Source organism: Frieseomelitta varia, unplaced genomic scaffold (assembly GCF_011392965.1).
Source record: "Frieseomelitta varia isolate USP_RPSP 00005682 unplaced genomic scaffold, Fvar_1.2 scaffold_961, whole genome shotgun sequence".
Classification (NCBI taxonomy): domain Eukaryota; kingdom Metazoa; phylum Arthropoda; class Insecta; order Hymenoptera; family Apidae; genus Frieseomelitta; species Frieseomelitta varia.
The window spans coordinates 441178-464725 of NW_025110769.1; the positions used below are offsets into that span (position 1 = coordinate 441178).

General features: G+C 40.0%; 1 protein-coding gene across 6 annotated transcripts in view; it reads left to right on the plus strand.

Annotated features, from left to right (window-relative positions):
• Positions 1–9576: 9576 nt before the first annotated feature.
• The window catches only part of LOC122538121, a 17453-nt gene continuing 3481 nt past the window's right edge, over positions 9577–23548 (plus strand). Inside the window, exons 1-6 of one of the 6 annotated variants that reach the window (XM_043671907.1) lie at positions 9577–9881; positions 10974–11091; positions 13938–14039; positions 17726–17953; positions 19419–19616; positions 22169–22303. In XM_043671907.1, the coding sequence (XP_043527842.1) occupies positions 11002–11091; positions 13938–14039; positions 17726–17953; positions 19419–19616; positions 22169–22303 (753 nt within the window). In that variant the 5' untranslated portion in view covers positions 9577–9881; positions 10974–11001. Of the gene's footprint in view, positions 9882–9902; positions 10008–10973; positions 11092–13937; positions 14040–17725; positions 17954–19418; positions 19617–22168; positions 22304–23548 lie in introns of those variants that run through there. The other 5 variants (XM_043671906.1, XM_043671908.1, XM_043671910.1 and 2 more) reach the window with 5 other exon arrangements.

The window sequence follows — 23548 nt, forward strand, 5'->3', positions numbered from 1 at the left end:
CGTAAGAGTTACTTATCTATTATGACACACACAGTAAAATATACATGACATTGTAAAAAAACCTAGAGCAAGAAATCGAAGATGCATCGATTCTTACATTATACATATTTCTTCTTAAATTACTAAATTTTAATATAATTCTTTGCAAGTAATAATAGTAATAAGTTAAAATTCCTTAAATGTAACAGTTCTTTATAATTATTCAAAAATAATTCTAATTTTAAGTTATTTAAAATAAGGTTTGGACACGAAAGAAACGAGGAAAATCCAAGTTTATCGAAGTCGTTGAATTCGTTCGATCCGGAAAAAGATCTAGGAATTCCTCTAATTTGTGTATAGAAAATATTGTACTTGAGTTTTTAATAAATTTACACTATTTGCTATAAAATCTTCGCAATGGGATGAAAAAATCATATCAGTCTGCGTTTTTGCAAGGAAATTCTATCAATTCGAGTTTGAGATCATTTTAATTTTCGTTACAGTGAGGACTTATCGAAACCTACATAAAACCTCGAGTGTAAATTTCATCAGAATAGGTGTCAAACTACTCTTTAACCAATCTTTAACTGCTTCAAAGCATATCAAAATTGATTCTTTCCTCTTACATTAGTCCAAGTTACATTAGTCTTTTGATACTATCTGTCCCAAAAATATCTTTCCCTGTTACAGTCAGAAATTACTTTATTTCAGAAATATCTTGCGTTTGAATTGTCTTAGCTTTTATACCTTTTTCCCACCCAAAAGATATTTTTAAAGTTCCTTTTATCGTTTTCTTCGTTCGATCGAAAAATTTTATCCCCTTTCGCCGGATAAAGACCTTTCGACCGTCGACGTCTGAATTTTCCATTGGCGATCAAACAGAAAAATACGTGGATATATTTGCGTAACTAAAAGCAGAGAGCAAATCGAGAGGTGTTGTTGCTCGTTCGTAGCCAGACTGGCAGGAAACACGTCGAGGCGACGACGCAGCAAATTTTACGCGGCAAGAAATCTTTACGGAAATCTGTTTTCCAACGGAGTCGGCAGCACGTAATCGGGTCGTAGCTCGTGGCGATTTTCTTTTTTTGAAGCGCGGTCGGCAAATCAACCGTGCCTAACGTCTGCCTTGCCTTTTCTTTTCTGTTCCACTTTTATGTAAATCCCGACGACGCTCGACGATTTTACGTAACGCTTTACGCGGGCATATTCCGATAATCGATACGCTGGAAAATCACGCGGGAATTCGTTCAGTCCGAAAGTTAAAGGAAAGAAACGCTGATCGACGAGAATGACCTGTCCTGATAAAACCCTTCTCCGTTCTCTGGTCTTGCTTTTCGACAGGTTAACGAGATAGAACGCGACGCTTTCACCGACGAGGATCCGCCGACCGTCTTTCAGCCAGTGGCGTTGCAGAAGATCCCATTACGCATTTTACAACACGTCGGAAGATACAGCGACACTCACGTTAGTATATTCCGACATTGAAATGAGTCCAGTTTTATCGTCGTATGATTTTTTTTTTTTTTTTTTTTAATGAAATTATAACAGCTTCAATGTTTAATTATTTTAAACGAGCTTTCAAATGAGCCCAGTTTTATCGTCGTAACGAATTTCTTTTCTTTCCTTTTACAAAATTATAACTTTCCAAATTTTCTCTTGGATATTCTATAAATTGTCACGATACGTGAACGCATTTTCTACGACGGACTTGAAAATTGAAGTCTCCTCTTTACAATTATCCACGAATTTTTGTTACATGATCTTTTTTTCGCCATTTTATTGAACTCTGAATGACGAAAATTTCGAACAACGCAACATTCAAAGTTCAATAAATCGGCGAAAAGAAGATCGTATAGCATATTTCGAGGGGTTTCGTTATAAAAAAAAAAAATTTCAACTTTTGACACTTCATAGCATACTTTTGGATAAGAAAAATGTCTTCACTTTTTTGTCACCAACTGCATAGTCTAGAAACGTGTTGAAATAAAATGAACTGATGTACTTTAAAATTAGAGGTTTCAAGCTTTGAAATGAACCCAAATTTATTATTTCTTTTTGTAAAATTATTAACAGCTTTAATGTTTAGTTCGAATATTAATGTGAGTCACTGTATACTTCGTGATGAAGCGTGTCGAATACATTGTTGGAAAAATTGATTGGAAACATTAAGAGAATGTATTAAATATATACGCTGATCTGTCGATATGACTCACGAACACGTTAATATAAATAAAAAAAATGCTACAATTTAGAAAAGCGAATTTAATTACGCACGGTTGAGGTTTGTCACAGAACAAAGTGCTAAATAAATAATTCATATAATTTGTTCCTAACAATTTTGATTAATTTAAATATTTTGATTAATTAGTGGTAGTTACGTTATGTGAAAGGATCGCTATAGTATTCCTCATGTAACAGGGAGGAAGAGTATTAAATAATTTTCTAATGTGCAGGATCGATATAAAAACCGTAACGGGGAAACGCGTAACTTGTAATCGAAAGCTGTAAATATTTATATAACGGAACACAAGGATTGTAAAGTTCCTAGAACGTTATAATCGTGCGTTATTTCAGCACCGAGCTACTGACAGCTGTAAATATTTTCACAAATTTCCCAATAATTATCCCAACAACGAACAGTAATGGACGTCGTTAACGACTACTATTACGGCGTCTAATGTTTTATTATGTTTAAACGATAACTAATGGAAATGAATCATTCGGAAGCGATTGCGACCGATTTCACAAATTAGATGTTGTAATTAGTCACGTTCGGTCTCGTAATCACATTGTTTGCTAGCAATGATACTGACCTAACTAACAATGAAGCTAATCTAAAGACAGCCTAAGACAGCCTAATATCTAATAATTTATTACAATAAATTGTAAGATTTAGTTCCAAGTCACTAATAGCTCACACAAGTAGTTGACGCGTCTTTAAATAATGAAAATAAAATTTAAAAGAAAATGAATAAATAAATTCATAGTAAAAAAAGTAAGTAATTCATATTTTTTTTAGAGAGAAAGAAAGAGAAATCGAACGTTAATTATTTTCTAAATAATGTACACGTTAAAGCAAAGCGGATCGGCTTGTTCTCTGAAAGTATTCGCGTATTCCGCCTATGCTCGAACTTGTGCCGGGAAACTTTCAGCTTCTCACCCACTTCTATCAAGTGCTAACAGTTCTCAACTTTCCATTGTTGGCCAGAAATTTCTAACGAGCGATGTCTCACGGCGTCGGCAGCAAATTTCGATTTTCCCATCTTCCCCTCCGGGAGAATCCAGAGATGTGACGTCATCGTCCACGTCTGACGTCCGTGAAGAAATCCAATTACCACCGACTTGACTTATCAATAGTGAATGATCGAAACTCGATCAATCGGAATCGTCGTAAGTTACGAATTACCGTACAATCGCCAGCGTGCGAGATTCGGCAACGTGAAATCTAACGTCGCGTCGTCGAAAGCGGCTCCGAAATATGAAGAAAACAAAAACGTGACTCAGCCAACAGTGTTTGTAAGGAGATATTCTCGGCAGTCCTTGACCCGATCAATCCGGTATCTAGGATGGAAACGAGGAACTTTTCCATTTCCTTGCCGACCACCTCGAACGCATCGAGTTCTTCTCTTAAATGAAAAACTACACGTGCCTTCGTTACGTGTTTCTTAACGCGTGGAAAACGCATGAAAAATTCATTAGAAACGAGGCGGTTAGCGCCTGGCAAGCGAAATTTCCACACAATCTTGAATGGACGAGGACAATCTCCGGGAATTTTTGCGACAGGAATAACAAATACACGAAGAAACGTGTAATGAAAAAACGACTTTGAAATTGTACGAAATAGCTAGAGTTGAAATTAATTTTTTTTTTTTTTTTTTTAGAAAAATTGTAATGGATCGAGGACGTGTTTGTACACGTAGCTTTTGACAATGTATACGTTTTATGAAAACGAATGATGTATTAGCAAAATATATTTTCCTGATTAGTTCGTTAATTTACAAAAGTAATAATGCATTAATAATACGATAATTATACGTTACACTACGCGTAAATCGTATAATAATGTATAATAATGTATACAAGAAATACGTAAATCGTATAATAATGTATACAAGAAATACAAGAATTTGAAAGTCAAAGAAGTATCAACACACTTGCAATTGTTTAATCATGCAATGTTTAATCTGTATTTAATGGCGGAGTTATATAATTATTGTATTGTTTTATAATTATATAATTAAAGAATAGTCTTTACAATTCATAATTCATTATTGGAAAGCATTAATGTGTCAATACGATCGCATAACTCATTAAGAATATTTTACATTCTATTCAAACACACGGTCGAAGGAAAATAATGCAAAGAAATTGATTCTTGAATTTTCATATTACTTGCGCTATTAAAAATATTTATAACGTGTGTCATAATTGTGTCAGAATTGCAAAAGAAAATCATTTTGATTCACGAATTTTTATATTAATTGCATTATTATTCGGTTATTTCGTTATTGAAAAATTGCCACTGTGCACGTTACTATTGCACGCAGAGTAAAATTTATGACACATATACAGATTTTGTTGATATTTTGTTTTCACGAAGACACCGCAAAACAAAAAGAAACGATGGTTCCTTTTACGTTTCGTAAATTATTACCCAGGGAGAAAAGCATCAAAGTTGGATCTCGATGTTTCCTGGTCGTAACTTCGCTTCGTTCAATATATCCTAAGTAATATTAGAGGAGAAATAAACCTGTCTCACATGGAATTATGTATGTACATCTGGCTCGTTGTACTTCGTTTATTTTCAACGGTGGTTTCCTTGGGTAAGCGGTACCGGAACCAGCCTGGAGAACACGAGTCGAACGTCGTTCCAGACTGAACTCTGGAGATGATTACGTGACCAATCGTTGCTCGTGTTATAATATCGGTATTCGAAATAGACGATCAAACGCGCGCGTGTTTCCTTATCTATTTCCGTATATAGCAAATCGATGAGTTGCTCAAGGTGCAAGATTAAAAATAGAATAAAAGGATCGTTGCATCCAGAGACCGAATCGGTATTACCGGTATTTTTAGCTTACTATTCGATTACGTTTGATGAAACCAATATGGTGCGAATACTGGTCTAATGCTATCAAAACGATGTTAGGTCGGTAGATGTATTTCGGTATAATACCGGTAAATAAAATATTAATATATTAGAAAAGGAAAAGGAGACAATGATTAAATGTTTTCATAAAGCTGCCGATAGTAAATTTGATGAAGCTTGTACACGTACACTTTGTTTATTTTTATTAGCTTTTTTACTAGTTTTTTTTTATTTTATTTATATTAGCTGTTAGCAAATGTTAAGGGCTACCTAACATAATATTAATTATCGTTTATGTTAACAATTTTCAGGTTCCAATATTGTAGTTGTTCAAATGTCCGAATATTTTTTCCACGCTACATTTCGACATAGTTCAGTTTATTGTTTGATATTGAGAAAAGTATGTGCAATAAATAAATAAAATTTATGTTGCTATAAACTATAATGAATGTTCTATTATATTATTAAAAAATTAATCCAGATTTACTATTATAAATGATCGAAATCCACAACAATATTTTGAATAGCATGATGTCCGAATATTAATAAGAGTCACTGTACGTAGAAAATGAAAAATGTGTTTTCGTCAGTAAAGTGGTACCGTACCGATATATATTTCATTATTTTTACCATTGTGGACATCAAATACCGATGAAAATACGTATGAAAATACCGATATGACCGTCTTATACAGGTATTAAAACCGATTTCCCAAATAGCAGTTATATTACGATAATATGGGAGCAAATAGCTCACAATATTTCGGTTTCAGTCTCTGAGTATAATACCTAAACCTCAAAATATTTCGGTTTTCAGTCTCTGGTTGCATCCTTCGTTCATCCTCGCCCAGTAAGTCTTCGCTCTTCTCGATTCCCTATTTGTTTCAAGGAAAAAGTGTCTAATGACGTCCTGTCGCTAGCTATTATCGCTAGCTGTGGTTCGATTATTCATTCAACCGATCATAAATCACCGTCTAAAGAAACAGAAAAGAAAGAAAAAAAATTGCGGTGACATTCTACTTGCAAATCGTTCTCAAAGGAGTACGTAACGATTATACGCAGGAATAGAATATATTTATGAGGTTGAACGCGCGAAGAATCCAAATGGATTCAGGGCGGACGATAGTTCGGAGCAGGAGATCGGCGGCAAGAAAGCGAAATTAAATCACGCATGAAAGTAGCAGCATGTTGCGCAACGGACGCGAAAGTCCGTTCCCTCACGCAGATAGTTTTGATAAACATCGAATGGAACTATCAACGAACTATTAACGCGCCGATGAAGAGTCGTTGGAATGTGAGTCGTTTGCCACGTACACGAACGTGGAACGAGACACTTAATTACCCAAGCCATTTTGACCATTTTACGACCTCTTGTCTGACGTATGTGCATACGTCGATGCGTAAGCAGTAACTGAACGAAAAACAAAGTTGGACACATGATTACAATAGGTAGTTGAAAGGATACACGCATCCTACATTCTCAATCGATTTCTCGTTAATTGATAAAACCGCTCGGTCGGAAGATTCCCAGTTTCGTCATCGAATAACGACCGTTCTTCCTCTTGCTTCGCCTCTTGTCTCGCTCCACGGTGAAATAATAAGCGGAAACATCATCGTAACAGGACAAACTTCAACAACGACGCTCAACGATTCTGAAGAAACGCGAGTCACCGGCTACTCGTTCGTACAATGCCAACGAACGCGAGTTACGCTGAATTTTGATTTTTTTTTTTTTTTTTTCTACAAAATAGCGGAGTTGGAGTTGAACTCTGTTCATTTTCACACGTTTACACACGGACGATTGTTGGTTATAAACGAGACACGCACGCATGTTAATTGTCGTTTACACTCGAGAAGGTTAATTCGATTAATTAGACACGAGGCCGAGACATAGGAGACGAAGTAGATGAAGAGTTCGAAGCAACATATCATCGAATTCAAGGTGGTTGTCTTCCCGACCTCGTCTTCAATGAGTTTTTTACTCCCGAAACCCGCGTCACCTCTCTAGGAGTATTGTATTTCGAAAAAAATCTTGGAGAAGAGCTCGATCGATGATTACTTGCAAGGTGCAAGTAACTATCTCGGTCACGGTGTAACATAGAAATCAATTGCTCTGACGATCATTGGGAAACAGCTTGGGAGAATACAACTGGCGCAACAGTTGGTTTCCACATTGGTTTCCAAATTTTTGACAAACTGACAAACGACGAGAGGATATCGTTCTCTAATTGTATAATAAGCTCGATGTCGATTTCTTCCACAATTCTCGTTGGTTACGAGTAACAAATACGTATTCGAATACGTAGAAGAATCTTAATACTAGGATTACCAAGCCAATGAAAATGAAAAGCTATTTCAATTTAACAAAGTTAATTTTAATTTTCATTGAAGTTAAAATACCACTTTTGCATAGTTATCTATTATGTATATATAGATATATATTTGTGTACATTTATGCATTATATGTACACGAGTATACCTATACTTTTGAAAAAAATAAATCCGGAAAGTGTAAATCACTCCAATATTAGTAATATGTATCGCTCTGGTAATATATGATAATAATATATGGCATATATCATTATGACAATAATCTGATAATATATGGCAATTGGTAATATATTAATAATTAATTATAATTAATTATAAATTATATATATATATATATTAAATATATGTTATTTAATATAATATATATTTAATATATATTATAATTTAATTATATAATTATATATAAATATATAAATATTATAATCGTATTATTATATATAATATATATTATAATTTAATTATATAATTATATATAAATATATAAAAATCATAATTATATTATTATATTTAATATATACTATAATTGAATACTATATAAATATATATAAATTAAATTAATATATTAGCAATGTATCAGTATATATTAATATATGTAAAATATTTTAATATAAATTATTAAATACGTATGTGTACGTAATATAAATAAATATTAAATAAAGTGTAGTATAATTGTAGTACAAATAAATAGTAAAATTACATGCACACGTGATATGTATATATCACGTAATATTTGTGTCAAAATATTTCCACGAATTCTGTGAAACGACTCTAATCCAGCAAAGAATCTGGAACGAAAGTTTCACCATTCTACGTACCATACAGCGTACTAACAAAATCTATTCGAGATCTTGGTGGGATTTTCATTTAACGCGACGTTCAACAAGATCGGTAAAACAACAGGAGAATTGAAAACGAAGAACTTCTACGGAAAAGATGTCAACACCGAGTTGCGATAAATTCGATTTACTCTTAATAATAGCTTGAATTGTACAATGACTCGGTCCTAAATGATTACTAGAAAGTTTCTTTCGGAAGTGTAAGTATCATGGAACAATTGCATCAACTCGCGCGATTCACACGAATAATACAGCGATAATAGAGTCGCATGCGTGTCTGACTACGCACGGGCAGAATCTACTGAGAATCTTCCCCGCGCTACGGATTTTCGACGTAAAAACACCATCGCGGAAACATCACAACGTTTTGGTAGTTTGCTCCGTTTCATGTGCGCGAATACAACGAATAAAATAAAAATGTGTGTAAAAATAAAAATTAACGTTCGAATGTGAAACGACAGAAATCTAGCTCATCGTATTTTCACGCCGAGTCTTCACGCAAGTTTTTGTCAGTATAGAGGGGATCAAGGAGCAGTCAGTTTCGTAATCGGAAATAAGATCCATTTAGAAAAGAGAACGATATTGCGCTCGTAATTGACGAACAAAAAGTTATATCGACTATAATGCTTTCACCGGCTGTTATGACACGTCGCGTTCTTCTCGCGGAAGGTTTAATTAAAGAAAGGCTTGACAAAAATGTCACTCAGTTGATTCACGATGGATCTTTTAACACTTGGTTTGGCGCCAAACCGCTGCAACTATTAAAATGGTCAAAAAATGACCGATTTATAATTTTTCTTACAGAATACTTTACACGCTTGTACGTAACAGCGTACTTTTAAAGACTCGAATGATTTTTAGTTTCTAATTAACAGTCAATATTTAGTTTATAATAAATAGAAACTTATGCTATTTTCCTGTTTCTTGCACTTTACAATTTCTCTCCTGCAGATTTTACATTGTTTTCGATCGGCAGTGCATCTCTCAAGTATTCGTTTTTCCAACAAAAGACTCGAAACGAACGAAAAATATTCATCCAAAGCCGTTCAAGAGCCTAGAGATCGTTTTTTCTAAAATCGTACGCGTCGGATCGACGATATTGTCGATTGCCCTTTGGAACACGCGACGATGATCGATCGATCGAGCACACGTTTCCGTTCGGCGCATCTTCACGGTCACATCCGCCGGAGGATGTTGGTTCGATCCCTTCTTCAGGATTCGTGCGAGGCGGCCTGTCTGTGGAGCGCGCGGAGAAAGAGAAACAGAGAGAGAGAGAGAGAGAGAGGACAGAGGCTCCAAGTGTAGCGTGGAGGTGGTGCCAGATCCCTCCTTCTAATAAAAGCCGCTCACTAAGTTCCATTACACAGACAGTTACAGAAAAGCCGAAGAGAGCAGGAGCCACCGGAGTGCTCCTTTTAGGCCTCTTTCAGAAGCGGACGGTTTCTGTCAAAAAGTTCTATATCGTGTCGCAACGAGACGTCGTGTTGGTGAGTTCGATCGCGAGCATCGTTCGTACGACAGAAACGAGCCACGTGAGGAAAAAGCCGAGGCCTCTTGCGTGCCTGTCCACCGTACTGCGGGCGGATTTTTGGAAATTCTACTCACCACGCTGCGTGACAAGCAACGACTTGGATCCTTTTTTCTCGCGTAAGAGCTCTGCTTCCTCCTCCTGTCCTGGAGGAAAGTTGAGAACGCAACAGTTATCGGAGTGAAAATCAATCGTGAAGTGGTTCTCGCCGGTGTAACAAGCCTCGTAGGAGAAAATCGAAACTCGTAAGCCCGGTCTCGGTGGAAAATATACGGTTTTCTATCGAACTGTGGCGCGTACTCGACAATCTCGCGGTACGCACGTGATCACGTTGTTTCTCTCTGGCCTCTCTGGCCGTCAAATTCCGTCAAAGTCGCAGATGACACGAGTTTGCAATTCTTTTATCAAAAAAGAAAATCGTTTCTTACTCGCTTTCGCTCGCTATGCTCGCGAATTATTAATGAAATTTGCCAATATTTGACCTGGAAAAGAAAAGAGAGGAAAGGACGCGCGGTGTGTTGCAACGGCAACGCGTACTGAATTATCATTAACCCGATGCGTGCGTGCCGCCAGCATTCTATCACGCTTTCGGCTACTGCAATTATAGATTCGTTTGGCTCGATTCGAGTCGAGTCGAATTCAAATGCGCAGTTCATTGCGTAACGCGGCAGAGGTCGAAGCATAAAATGACACATTAAAGAAGAATAAGATTAGCATACTCCTCAAGGTGTTCTTCTTCTTTGAAGCTCTTCGAAATAGATAATAGATATCGATCGATTCGCGACGATTCGTCTTCGTCGACGTGCACGGAGAATCTCGGCGTCGCGGCCGCCAGCGGCGGTTCTCCGCTTTCATCCGGTCGAAAGTGATAGTCTCGAGCGTATCCCCGTGCTCGAGAAAGGAGAGAAGGATCTTTTCAAAGCGTTTCCGGCCGTTGCCGATCGATCATCCAGGAAACACGCGAACAGATGCAGAAAACTAACGCTTTCGGATTTCAGATGAAACTACTACTCTCCGAGACGAGCGATAATTACGCGACGTTTAATTTTTCTAACGTCGATCAAGTGTTAATTGCGTGTTAATTCAGTATTACCATCCTTCGATGGACGATCGACACCTGGCAACCGTTTCTTCGTTCGAACGTATCTGATACAAGCATCGGCTCTTTAATTAATTTAATCTTAAGGCTGTACGTTCCTTTTCCTCCGCAGATACACAAATTCGAGACAACGAGGCAAAATGAAACTCCTCGTCATTTTGGCAACAGCGCTCTGCGTGGTTTCGGTCAGCTCGAGCCCACTCTCCGAAGGAGATCGCCTTCAATCCGAGGTGAGTTGCACAAACATCATTCTGAACTGCCTGCGGCAACGCACGAAAATTCCTCGATATTACAGGCGAGTTTGCTCGTCGTTCAATTGAAATTTCTGGAACTGTTCTCGACGTCAGTCGTACGTACCACGCGGAAGGAGGCCTCAACTCATCTCGTTCTTCCCGACATTTACCATTTAAATGTCTCCGGGAAGCCCAGTTTTTAGAAAAATTGTCTCTGCCTCGCGTCCGAGAGGATTCGCGCGTCTTTCATTCCAGAGATTACGTAACACACGGATCGTGTTACGATCTCTGTGCCACAGGATCGAACGAGATCCATCGGTCCGTGTCCACGATCCTCCGTTTGTCTCGGAAGGCATCTCCGATGGCCATTCTGGTGAAAGCGCGGAGATTTCCCGTCAGCTCGCGACGAGCAGCGTCGTTGACTTCCCTGGTTAACCGTCGAGCTGATCAACTCGCTCGTTGCGAAAGTTCTCGCCTGAGTTTCGAGATGTCCGGCTAAATCGCCGGTGTCGGGCCGAGTCGCTCGATTCGGTGATCTCGGTGATGATGTTTCACTTTCGACGAGGAGGGGAGGGAGCCTGCCTCTTTCACTTCGACCGAGTGCTACGACCTGTCGTCGGATACAAAACCTCGATACGAGATAAACTCGCGTGGCGATGTTGCTGATTCATCCCGCGATTACGCGGAAACCGCCGACTCTGTGCGTGTTTGATTCTCATTTAACAACGCCGAGCGAATCGCGGCGTTCAGCTCCTTCGATCGATTCGTATCCGCTCTGTGCCCCGTGGAAATTCCGCGCAAATGTTTTAATCGACCGCTACGTCAGCTAATATCGCTATACGGCGAGATCTAATATTGACAGACTGTGCAAATATTTTTCTCGCTTCTTATTAGGAATTTTCTCGTTACAGCGGATAAGGATAAATCCATTCGAACGATTAAGGTCGGAGACGAGAAGATCGTCGAGAGAGAGAGAGAGAGATTTCAGAGATTTTCGTGGAATCACGAAATGTTGGCTAGGAGGGGGCGAAGGTTAGGTGTCGTGTCACGAGCGATGAAATACACGGCCCAAAGTCGGAACGAACGTCTGGCCGACTCTCCTCTTCTTGGCTCGACACTTTCACTAGCCGCGAACACTCCACAGAGTTACATCGGACACTTTCTTCGCTCGATCAATGCCCAATGGAAAGCGCGTGCGTAAACGTACACGCGCTCGCGTTGCACGTGTGTCTCCGATGCTGTTTCTGTCTCCGTCGTTATGATGGACAGCGGTTCACAAATCTTTTTACTGTCGAGTTTGTTGCTTGTTCGAAGAACCTCTGTCGTTGGTATCGTCAGTTTGATAATTTGTCAATTATCGGCTTGAATTAATTAACAAATTGAAGGCCGTAAGAAGAGTACATATATATATATACACACACTATATTTTATAATATATATATATACTATAATAATATATAATGTATATATAGTATATTGTATATATAATATACTAATATAATATATATACACTATATTTATACTATATATTATATATACTATATTCATGCTATATACTATGTATACTATATATACTATATTTATACTATATGTATACTATATTTATACTATATACTATATAAATACTACATTTATACTATATACTATATATATATATACACTATATTTTATATATATAAAATTCCTATATTTTATAGTGTGTATAGTATAAATGTAGCATATATAGTATATAGTATAAATATAGTATAAATATAATTCCATATAAATATAGTATGATAAAATCCCTAAACACTATATTTTATATATATAAAAAAGTGAAAAACGAGAGAAATCGTAATGGATTTCTCAAGCGATCCGCTGCTAATTTCGGAGACTCGGACGCCAGAACAAGCGCGATCTTCCACAACACGCGTTCACGTTCTCTTGCCCAACAACCGTTTGCTTCGAGACGAAAACGATCGCTCGACTTCGAGGAAAAGAAAGGTCAGAAATTATCCGAGCGTTCGCGGGAGATCGTGAAACCGATTTGTCACTGTTGAAATTCTATCGGCAGAGAAGGCTGGTTGCGAACGTGGACGGGCGCAGGGACGAATATCGTAACAGCGACTCGAACGTGAGCGTGGTATAGGGGAAAGTGTACCATGGTAACCAAGTTGAGCAACTTTTGAGACCGACTGAACGTCCAGGTGTCAAAACGGTTCGATTAAATTCATCGAACCACCTCGTCGAGCGGATCGCCAGGGAAAACTACGTAGTATAGTAGTTTGCAAATAAGTTGATTTTCACGTTCTGCGTAAATACGCTATTTTCGAGGGAGGAAAATAAAGTCACAAACGACAGAAAGTTTCGTGTTGTGACAGAAAATTGTAGCGAAATTGACGCAAGTTCCCGTAATAATATTCGCAAGCAAAGTTACACTGTGTGTATTCACTGTAAACATCAATTTATTATAAAAACGATTGCGCGCGGTTGTTACGTGTTCTCGTAATTTGCGTTTCCGTAATTACAAGATCGCCGTTTTTTACGCGTCGGGTAACTTCTCTAACCAGTTCACTATGCCTCTCGCGGAGTAGCAACTTCAAAACTCGCCGACATTTTCAACAAGCTTCCAGACAGATGTGCCAGTCATCTTGACGATATTTCCTTGTCTGTGATAAAACGATAACCGGTTCCGTGTGGTCTACGAGTCTATTTCTATTGAGAACGATCACGTGCGAGGAAGCGTGAGACGGAGAACCAGAGTCGGAAGACAAAAAAATTGCGAAAATTAGGAGGGGGAGAAAAAAAAGTCGATCGACTGCATTGGAGACACTTTGTAAGGACAACAGGGAAACTTTTTTCAGGAACTGAATCGGCTGATGATGAACGAAGCCGACGACGAGGCCGCACAAAGGAACAAACGGACGATCGGTATCCTGCGAGAACTATTCCCCGACGTTTCTCAGGTGAGCCGCTGCCGAGCAAAGTGCAGTGAAATCCTGCAGACGGCCAGGATTAATTCCCCGGTATATATTCCCCTATCCGGTGTCGGATTTGGCCGACGAAAACAGGACGCTGGTCCTATTTCGTTCAAATCGCCGCTTTCTCGGCATTAACCGGATAATTGAGAGATTATATCGTCAACGAGAACGTTTCATTAGCAGTCCGCCGTGTGTCGGTTCAAAGCCGAGGAGAAACTGTTCGCAGTGAATCGGCATTCCTCTCAAGAAAGTTGCACGTCCGATCGATGTTCACGATTCACGCGGAGTTTCCTCGTTTCCCGTGCGTTCTCGTCTCCTCTCGATTGCGCAACGACGCGCATTGCCTCGTTCGTGGCAATTAAAACCCTCGCGAATTAAAATCGAAAAACGAAAGTTGCCACGTACGATTCGAGCCACGCGTATGTCGTTCCACGAGCCACGAACGAAAATTCCCACCGAGGTCGAGGAGCACGATCGAGTTGCGATCGTTTTTTTTTTTTGCCTTGCCACGCCAATGCCAAGCTATCCACGAACTGTCGCAACGCACGAGAAAGAACAATTACAAACGATAAACGATTTCGAACGACGCAAAGACACGCCCGATAGTAACACCCTCGAGGACGCCACGAGTTAAGAGTCTCGCACCACGGACCGGAAAAAAAAAAAAAGAACGAGCAAGGCTGAGGGCCAGCTAAGAGCTGTTATTTTCTAGATGATCGAAAAAAAGGTGAACTCGATTGTCGCGGAAGTCATCCGAGTTCTCGGCCCGACCGTGTTTCGCACATTTCTTGGGAATAACGCCGGCGGAAGCTCGTCGAACGGCGATTCCACGGCGACCGCTAAGTCGCCATTCGACGACGACGACGACGACGAGGCGATCCAAGGCGATTCCAGGGTGTCGGTCTCCTTGCCGACTTTCCCGCCGGACGAGGACACTGACACAGACACAGAGACGGAAGCGTCAATTGGTCAGACGTCGAGCATCCGCTTTACGACGACCACCACGAGCACCACGCAGGACGACAAGGCGAACGAGATCGCCACTGCGGCCGTGTGACTCTGTTCTACCGGCCCAGATTGGTAACACGTTGGAGGTCAATGAACCTGAACCAAGTGAACAACCCTCATCATTGATCCGGCAAGGACGATCACCGCGCAATTGGGACTGCTGCGGGCGTCAACCATACTTGTCTGCAACACATTTTCTTATTTTCTCTCTCTATCTCTATCTCTCTTCACTGCTCTGTTTGTTAACTACACTCTCTCTTCTCTTCATGCGTGTTTTACGTCACAGGTCATTCCTGTTTTTGTTTTTTTTTTTGTCGCTTTTCTATCTGTTGGCATTGTGTTTTTTCCTCGTTCTTTCTTATTTTTCCTCTTTCTTTTCTTCTTCTTCTTCTTCTTCTTCTTCAGATCGTTATTTTTCATTTGATGTTCGAGGCCACTTCTTCTGTTGTTTTTTTCTTAAAAGAGAAACACATTAATATTAATTGTCACTGACTGATGTCTTCTGCTCTTCGAAAAAAAAAAAATCACTTTGCATTTAAGTCAAGTTTCAACGTAACTCCCGATCGATGAATAATATAACGAACAGTAAAAATGACCGTATTATACCACCGCATAGATTCAGTCGATTTTCTTCTTTCTTCTTTCTTTTTTGTGCTCAGCTTGTGACGCTCTGTCAATATCATCTTGATATATAAATGTATCACAGTTCTGTTGCAACATCACCACCACGCTTTTGCTGTGTCGTCGACTCAAAGCAGCGTAGATAGGATTACGTCCATGTCGGGCAATTCAGTTGTTATATCCGAGATTTGTAATCAGTGGGATAACCAGTTTTGAAAGATGTAGAGAGCACGTACGACACGACGCTCGATACGACGATTTTCAAGATATTCGAACTTCTCGCTCGGAAATCGTTGTTTCTAATCCAATAACCACGAGTCTCGACTCGGTGACACTTCCACTTTATCCAGTTGCTCATCAGAGTGTTCAAACGCTTGTAGGAAAGACAGTAGGATTCTGTATAACGCGATTAAGAAATTAAAAGGACTCGTTTGTGAAAACCGTATGCGTTTTTCCATTGCGTTTGTGAGTTTACTTTTGCGCGACGAGGAGGATTTGTTGAAAATCGTTACAATTATTTCTACGTAGAATTAATTGTGTTATCTCAGAAATTGAGATTAACAGGTACTTTTCGTTCTCAAAGAAAAGATTCTACTATTTGTATAAAAAGATATCTATCTTGTAGAAGAGCCTAGGAGCACTTCTCAATGATGTTCTCATGAAACAGATATTTTAGAATCTGTGTAATAAAAATTTAATAATTTTTATATATATAATTAATATAAAACAATTTGTATTATTTTCTATTATATACTCAATCATTTTATATTTTATTATTAATTTATTAATCAAATTAAATTTTAGAAAATTACATATTATTTTTAAACTTGAAAATTATATATTTAAACTATGAATTTTGATTCATTCTATATTACCATTAATATTTAGATTTATATTAAAATGAAATTTTTTATATGAAATAATTAAATTTAGTAAATTTATTTTATATTTACATTTATTATATTTATTATCAAGATTATTATTAATATGAGAATATCTAATTGTTTTTAAAAAATTTATATATATAAATAGTAATAATTATAATCCATGGTAACAAGCTACTTTAAAACATTTAATTGAAAATCCATTTTTATATCAGTATTTTTATATTAATGTTAGTATTTGGTACAAATACTGAGAACTTCTTTAATATCGATGAATAAATTATCCGTCTCTCCGACAAAAAAATGTTTACTTTTATATTTCATAAGTTCTATTCTGTTTGGAACTTTTACTTTTAAGAATATTTATTTATCTGTTTTCATCGGAATCTGTAAATGTAAGACCATTTTTCGCCATCCACGTTTCAAATAGAACCGACTTAGAGTCCCGTAATTTTTTCGATCACTCGTTATTTAAGTGAGCTACTTTTTATGTAAGAAATAACATTTTTCAGACACGACCTCAAAAATCTTCACGAAGGGCAAGTTGGGCAAAAGATATATATCATCTGTTTATATCATGCATATTATCTCCTGTTTTATTTAAAAAAAAAAAAAGAAAAAAACGATTATTCATCAACTTTCAACTTTTCGTATTCTCGATTTCAAACAACGCGAAACATATTTCTCGCATCATAGAGGGTCCTATGCATCACTGTGTCATTAATCAAATGTCAAAGACTTTTTCTGCGAGACGAAAACTCTCGTTTGAAAAGCAGCGTCCTTTCGTGAACGATTGGATACATTTGTGTGTGTTGCTTGCCGAGCACGGCCGTCATTCAGCCATCGATCGCTCGATCGACGCGCGCTCCGATCACGGGACATCGCGAGAACGCGCGTCGCACGCCTCGTTTTGAATAAAAAATAGTCGTCGTAATTTGCTGTCCAAGCGTCGATCGATCGTCGCCGAGCTCGACCCGAGAGAGACGAAACGAGACGAGACGAGCTTTCATAACTCGCCTCGATTATCCAAGACGACCTAGACACAGTTTCGAAATCCTCGAATCCGAGTTGCTCGGCGATCGATCTCTCGGCAGCTGGACACGTCCAAAAGAAACCAGCTGGAAACGATCGCCAACATGAGTGTATTTTATTTCGCAGAATGTGAACCGAGAGGTGGAGGACAAGGTGAACGAAGTGGCAGCCGAGTCGCAGAACAACGAGGTCAAAGTGCAGTTCGCGGACGAGCAGGGCAACGAGAGCGCGGCGCCGCCGTTGACGCCCCTCGAGGAAGTGGAGGCCGAGGACGACGAGAATAGAAACAAGAGGTTCCTCTCCGGCCTCGGCGGCTCCAGCAGCTCCGGCAACTTCGTCTTCGACATAATCAGGGTGAGTTCTTTCCCTTTCTGGCGAGCCGAGGAACCGCTGAAGTTCCGTCAGTATCGAGTGAAGAGTGGAAGTGGTCAAAGTGCTCTTCAAAACGTGACATTTTAATTACCACTGCCGATATTTATAATCAACGAGGCGATCCTGTCGATCAATACCGACGGTTTCGAGTACCGTGCAACACTCTTTCAGAGAGATTCTGTTTTTTTTTTTTTCCTTGATTCGACGATTCGAGAGGAAAGAAAGGGGGGAATTGACGCGCCAAGTGAGAAACGAGATAGACAGAGACGGATTGGTGGAATTTATATCCACCTAGGTAAGAGGCAAGGGCGCTTACTCGTGGCCACTCGGTGAAAGTCTACGGCCGAATTGCTCAGCCGCCTGGTTACTATTCCAAGGTTCCTGACCTAGGCTCGCGGTTGACTCGAGATGAGATCCAAACTCGAGACGACTAAAGAAATCCGACATTCACGCACGTGTCGCGAGGCGCGTGCGCGCACACACGCACGCATGCACACACACACACATACACACACGCTGGAACGAGAGATCCGTGACTCTGTTTCTTTTTTTTTTTTCCTTATGTCGTGTCCGAGGTCTAGTTACGAAACTGTCCTGGAAATTACGATTACATAACCGGTCGTTAGTTTCAGTCTTTGAATCGGTCGTTGAACAATTCCGTACGCGATTTGAAAATTTATAATATTACGTTTCTCTAACGAGCGAAACAAGTTTGTAGCAGTTTTGCGAAGATGCGAATAGATTCGCGATATTCCGTTAGAAAGAAATAACTGAGCACCAAAGCTTATCAGACGTGCGTGATCCTTTTCTAAAAGGTCACCATTGTCACTGTACGCTAATGGAGAACCAACGCGATCGTGACTAACACGCATGACTGCTCGAAACCGGTCGGTCGGACCGACCTCCTTTTACGACATTTAAAAACTATCGGTCGTTTCCTCGAAAACGTGCCGCGAAAGATTAGATTACGTTTCGCGTCCGTTTCACGTACCGACAGCCTCGGAAATCCAGAAATTCCGTCGAGCTTCCGTCCACTCTTCACCCGATTTTGATGAGAAAAAGAATCAAAATGGACAAACCCACGGACCCAAGATCGAACGACGAAATAGAACTAGGGTTAAAAAGCAGAGCCGTCGCTCCCGTCGAGAATTTCCAAAGGAGAATGCTCGTTTCGTCAGTGGTTAAAAACCGTTTCAGCCGCTTTACAGGGTGTCCAGTTGGTCGGGCGGCGAACACTGATCCACGGAGGTGAAGCGGACGAGGGAAAGATCGATACGACGCGACGTCGTGACGATCGTGGCACGAAAGAAAAGAAAAGAAAAGAAAAGAAACGAAACGAAAAGAAAAGAAAAGAAAAAAAAGAAAAGAATGATTAAATAAAAAGACAGGCGTTCTACCGGAGGAGCGGATCAGTAAACGAAAGTTTCTCGTCTCTGTTCTCGTTTAGCAAGCGGCCGACGGGGCGGCAAGAGCGGCGGGCACGGTGTACCGTGTGGTGGCAGGTACGCAGAGCCTAGGGCTCGGTTTAAGCGCCTCTCGGGACTTGGGCCCGGTTCCCCAAGGTGCCGCCCCTGCTGCCGCTCCAGCTGGTTCCTCGACCACGGCGGGATCCTCGACCAGCGCAGGAGCCGGCAACCTACCACCGGTACGCCAATCCTTCCGAGCAGAGCAGAACGGACACTGCCAACTGCACTTCTCTCTCTCTCTCTCTCTTTATCTATCTATCTCTGTCTCTCTTTCTCTCTCTCTCTCTCTCTCTCTCTCTCTCTCTCTTCTGAATTTCTATCTATTTCTTTTTCTCACTCACTTGTCCACTCGGTGAACGGATACCACGGGTTTCGTAGCGACGATTTTCAGTGGTCTCGCTGAATGTTGGCCTATTGGAACCTGGTTGGCTTGTTGTTTGCTCTGTTTCTGTTGTTTGCCGATGGTGCTTGATCGCACTTTTCCTTTTCACTGACATCTTAATTCTTGACTGAGGTTTTCTGTGGGCGAAGCACCCTTTTGAAACAAGAGTACTTCTTCCCCCTTTGTTCCTATCATTGTAAATCAAATACACTGTGCAAGTGTCGTGGCGCAAGGAGAACAACCGTTGATTGTTTCCTGACGCGTCAAGTATTTAATATTTGCCACGTAAGAAGTACTTTGCACGTATACGAGCAACCAGCCGCGTATTTAACAGCACCCAATCCTCCGTACACCGACGCAAGGCATGATATGCTGTGTTTGATGTGCATGCACTCCTCGCACGTGACTAACGACCACCTGTTGCACGTAACCAACAGCCACCTGTTGCACGTTCCACGTGTCCTCTTGTTTATTCATCATCGTCTTCCGTTTGTTTAACCGTGCAAGCATCGCTCGTCTGGCCTTTCTCTCCTATCTCCTCTTTTCTCTCTTCGTTAGCTTGCCAATTCCCAAGCAAAGTGTTTCTACTTGTTTGTCGATCGTGGATGTTTTCACGATCCTAGCGTAATAGAGTCTTAGACGTAATGCATCGTCGTTGTCACTAACCAACCCTTGGTTACATTCGTCCTCTACTCCCATTCCGAGTGACCGAAAGAGTATTTTCTTTACGAGGTGAAACATATTGGCTCGAACGTTTACAAGAATATTAACCTCTTGCGCTGGAATGACGTGCCACGCACGTCGAGAATATTTCGCCCCAAAATTGCAATATTTTCCCAGTTTGTAAGTATATTTGAGTAAAACAAAATAGGCAAAACAAATAATAAATTTATTGCTTCTCAATAATTTTTATCTACTTCTATGTAAACGGCATCATACCGACGAGTTCGAAAAGAAAGCGACGAATTATCGTATACGGTTTGGTCGCTCGTTATGGCCCGCAATCAGTTACCAGCCGCAAGTGGTTAAACTAAATAAGAGTGGATTTCAGAGTTTCGTAACAGTGTCAATGAAATTTCAAGATATTCATGCATACAAAAATATCTATTGCTTTCACAAATTATGATAGATAAAAACGATAGAAACCTCTATCGTCGAAAAAGTTTTTCCAACGCGACGCATCTTTCAGTCATTCGAACGCCATTTAACATCGATTATCATCGCCACATCTTCCCACTAATCTTCGTCGATCCTCTTCTCCGATATTGGACAAGTATCAAACGAGTACCTTGATGATCCTTCGTCCGTCCAATCGTTTTTATCCAACTGTTCCACCCGGCCAACGGTCGCGACGCGACACCAACAACCAGCGACTAAAGACAAAGTAGCTCGGCGAAGCAACTGGCTGATGAACATCCCGGCCGACTGCCTTGGAATCTCAGGACCAGCTATTGATCGATTGCCGATTCTTTCGTTGTTGTGACCTTGTACTCGCCCATTGCACACACATACATATTGTATATCGTTGGTAGCTGTAGCTGCTGGAACGCTGCACCAAATGCGACGCGCAGCCAGACGAGTCCGCGACGTTTCACTTTCAATTCGAATCTCCTGACGAGATGCCGAAATATGCATATGAGGGCAATAAGATTCTCGCGCACGGAACGAGATTCTCGTCTGGCCTACGTACGTGTTCTTCCAGTAGTGCATTTGTAAATTGAGCAGCAGCACAGTGCGTGACGTACGTTTTCCTCGACACAGCCGAGTGTACACAGGAGAGTAAGTACGTATGTACATCGATCGAGGGTGCGTCATGCTGATTGTAATTATCACTGTAATGTTATTCTGTCTTTGGGTCCTGGTTAATGTGTCTCTAGATTCGATTCGCACCTCTGCAGGTTGTCCATACGAACTGTCGAGAGTCAAGTCTCTATTTTCAAGTCTTCAGATTTTGAAATTACCTCGCGAGATGTTTACCATTCTGTCGAAGAGAACGAAATACAAATAAAAAGATGTATTCCAAGCGTATGGACAGCCAGTAGAGATATCGCAACGTGATATAAACAACGTCACGAGCCGAAGGAGTGCACGTAAGGGTCGTAGCAGCAAGATCGATGGATCGTAGCCGCAAGTAGGATTCAGGATGTAAAAGCACCAAGTAGTGTCGGGAGCGCTGAAGCTGGACGTGGAGCTGCTGCACATTATTTAGAGAAACAAACGAACAAACAAAAATTATGGCAACGATTCGCGCCGAATAACGATCTATCATTCACCTTCTCTCGTCGTTCTTCCCGAGAAGACGTCTGCTGCCACGGCAATTCGACTAATCGGTCGCTCGATTATTTCCAGCTGGTGGCCGGAAGCGGTGGCGATGCCTCGGCCGGGAAGAGCGAGGAACCTCAGGAAGCGATTCCAGGACCGGTCACCAGGCTCTTCGTCATAATGAACAGAGGGATCTCGAATCTCGTGCAGGATCTCATTCTTGTAAGTAACTCTCCAACTAACTTGGCGCAATAAGTAAAGTAAAACCGAAAGTAAAGTAGTGTAAAAAAGACGCGCAAGTTTCGAATTATTTGCAAAAAAAGAAAACAACAAAAAGCAATGAAAAAAAAGAAAAGAAAAAATTAGCGGAAAAATGAAATTCTAAATAATTCAATCACCTCCGTTTCGACGATTAATTTTAAAATTTCAACAATTAACCTCGCAATTACGGAAGGAGAAGCTTCATTACAAAGACAGTTTCTTTGCAAGCAAGATAGAAGAGGGAAGGTTCTGCGATGATTAACGATCGAACTCTCTGGCTAGAAATCGATTATGTTCAACGAAACAGAGAGGGCTGCGGAGCGAAATCTCCACGCGAAAAGGGATTGATCGAAACGCGGTCGTATATATCACTTTCTTCGAGATCTTCCTTTTAGTAACCGTGACGGGTCATTAACTCGTCCAGATTGTTCGTTATCTCTCTCTCTCTCTCTTCGTGTTGTGTCTTATACAGGGATTTTCGTAACTTGTAGGACCTACTTTGGAAGCTGATTGTACGCCTAAAAATAATGAAAAAAAGTCGTATAAATATATGTCCTATCTGTCTTATGAGATATAATGAATTTTATAAACAGAGCAAACTCTCTGTCCGGCTTCTCTTTCCATAGACTGCAATAGTTCGTAAGCAAGAATTCGCACTGTTTACAAATAATACTTGATATCTTTCGTTTTTTGTACTTGGTTCCTGCAAATGTGTGAACGTGAAGAAAGTTTTGTATCTACCATACTTTTCACTGATGAAGCTAGTTTTATCAGGGATGGTATATTCAATTTTCATAATAATCATAATTGGGATGAAGAAAACCCACACGTTATTGTGCATTCAAGACATCAACACCAATTTAGTTTAAACGTATGGGCAGGAATAATTGATAAATTTTTAATTGGACCTTTTCTTCTTGATGGGAAACTAACAGGCACAAAGTACGTTGACTTTTTGAGCACGCGTTTAGACGAAATATCAGAGGAAGTTCCAGTCGATATTAGACTTCGTATGAGGTTTATACATGATGGAGCACCGCCGCATTTTAGCCGAGCGGCTAGGCAATTTTTAAATCAAAATGCTGAAATTTTTAAATCAAAATGAAAATGCTGAAATACTACGAAATAGAATAGAGCAAGGCTTCCGACAAATTCGAGAAACACCAGGAATGATAGAGAGAGTAACCAGATCAATGACAAGACGCA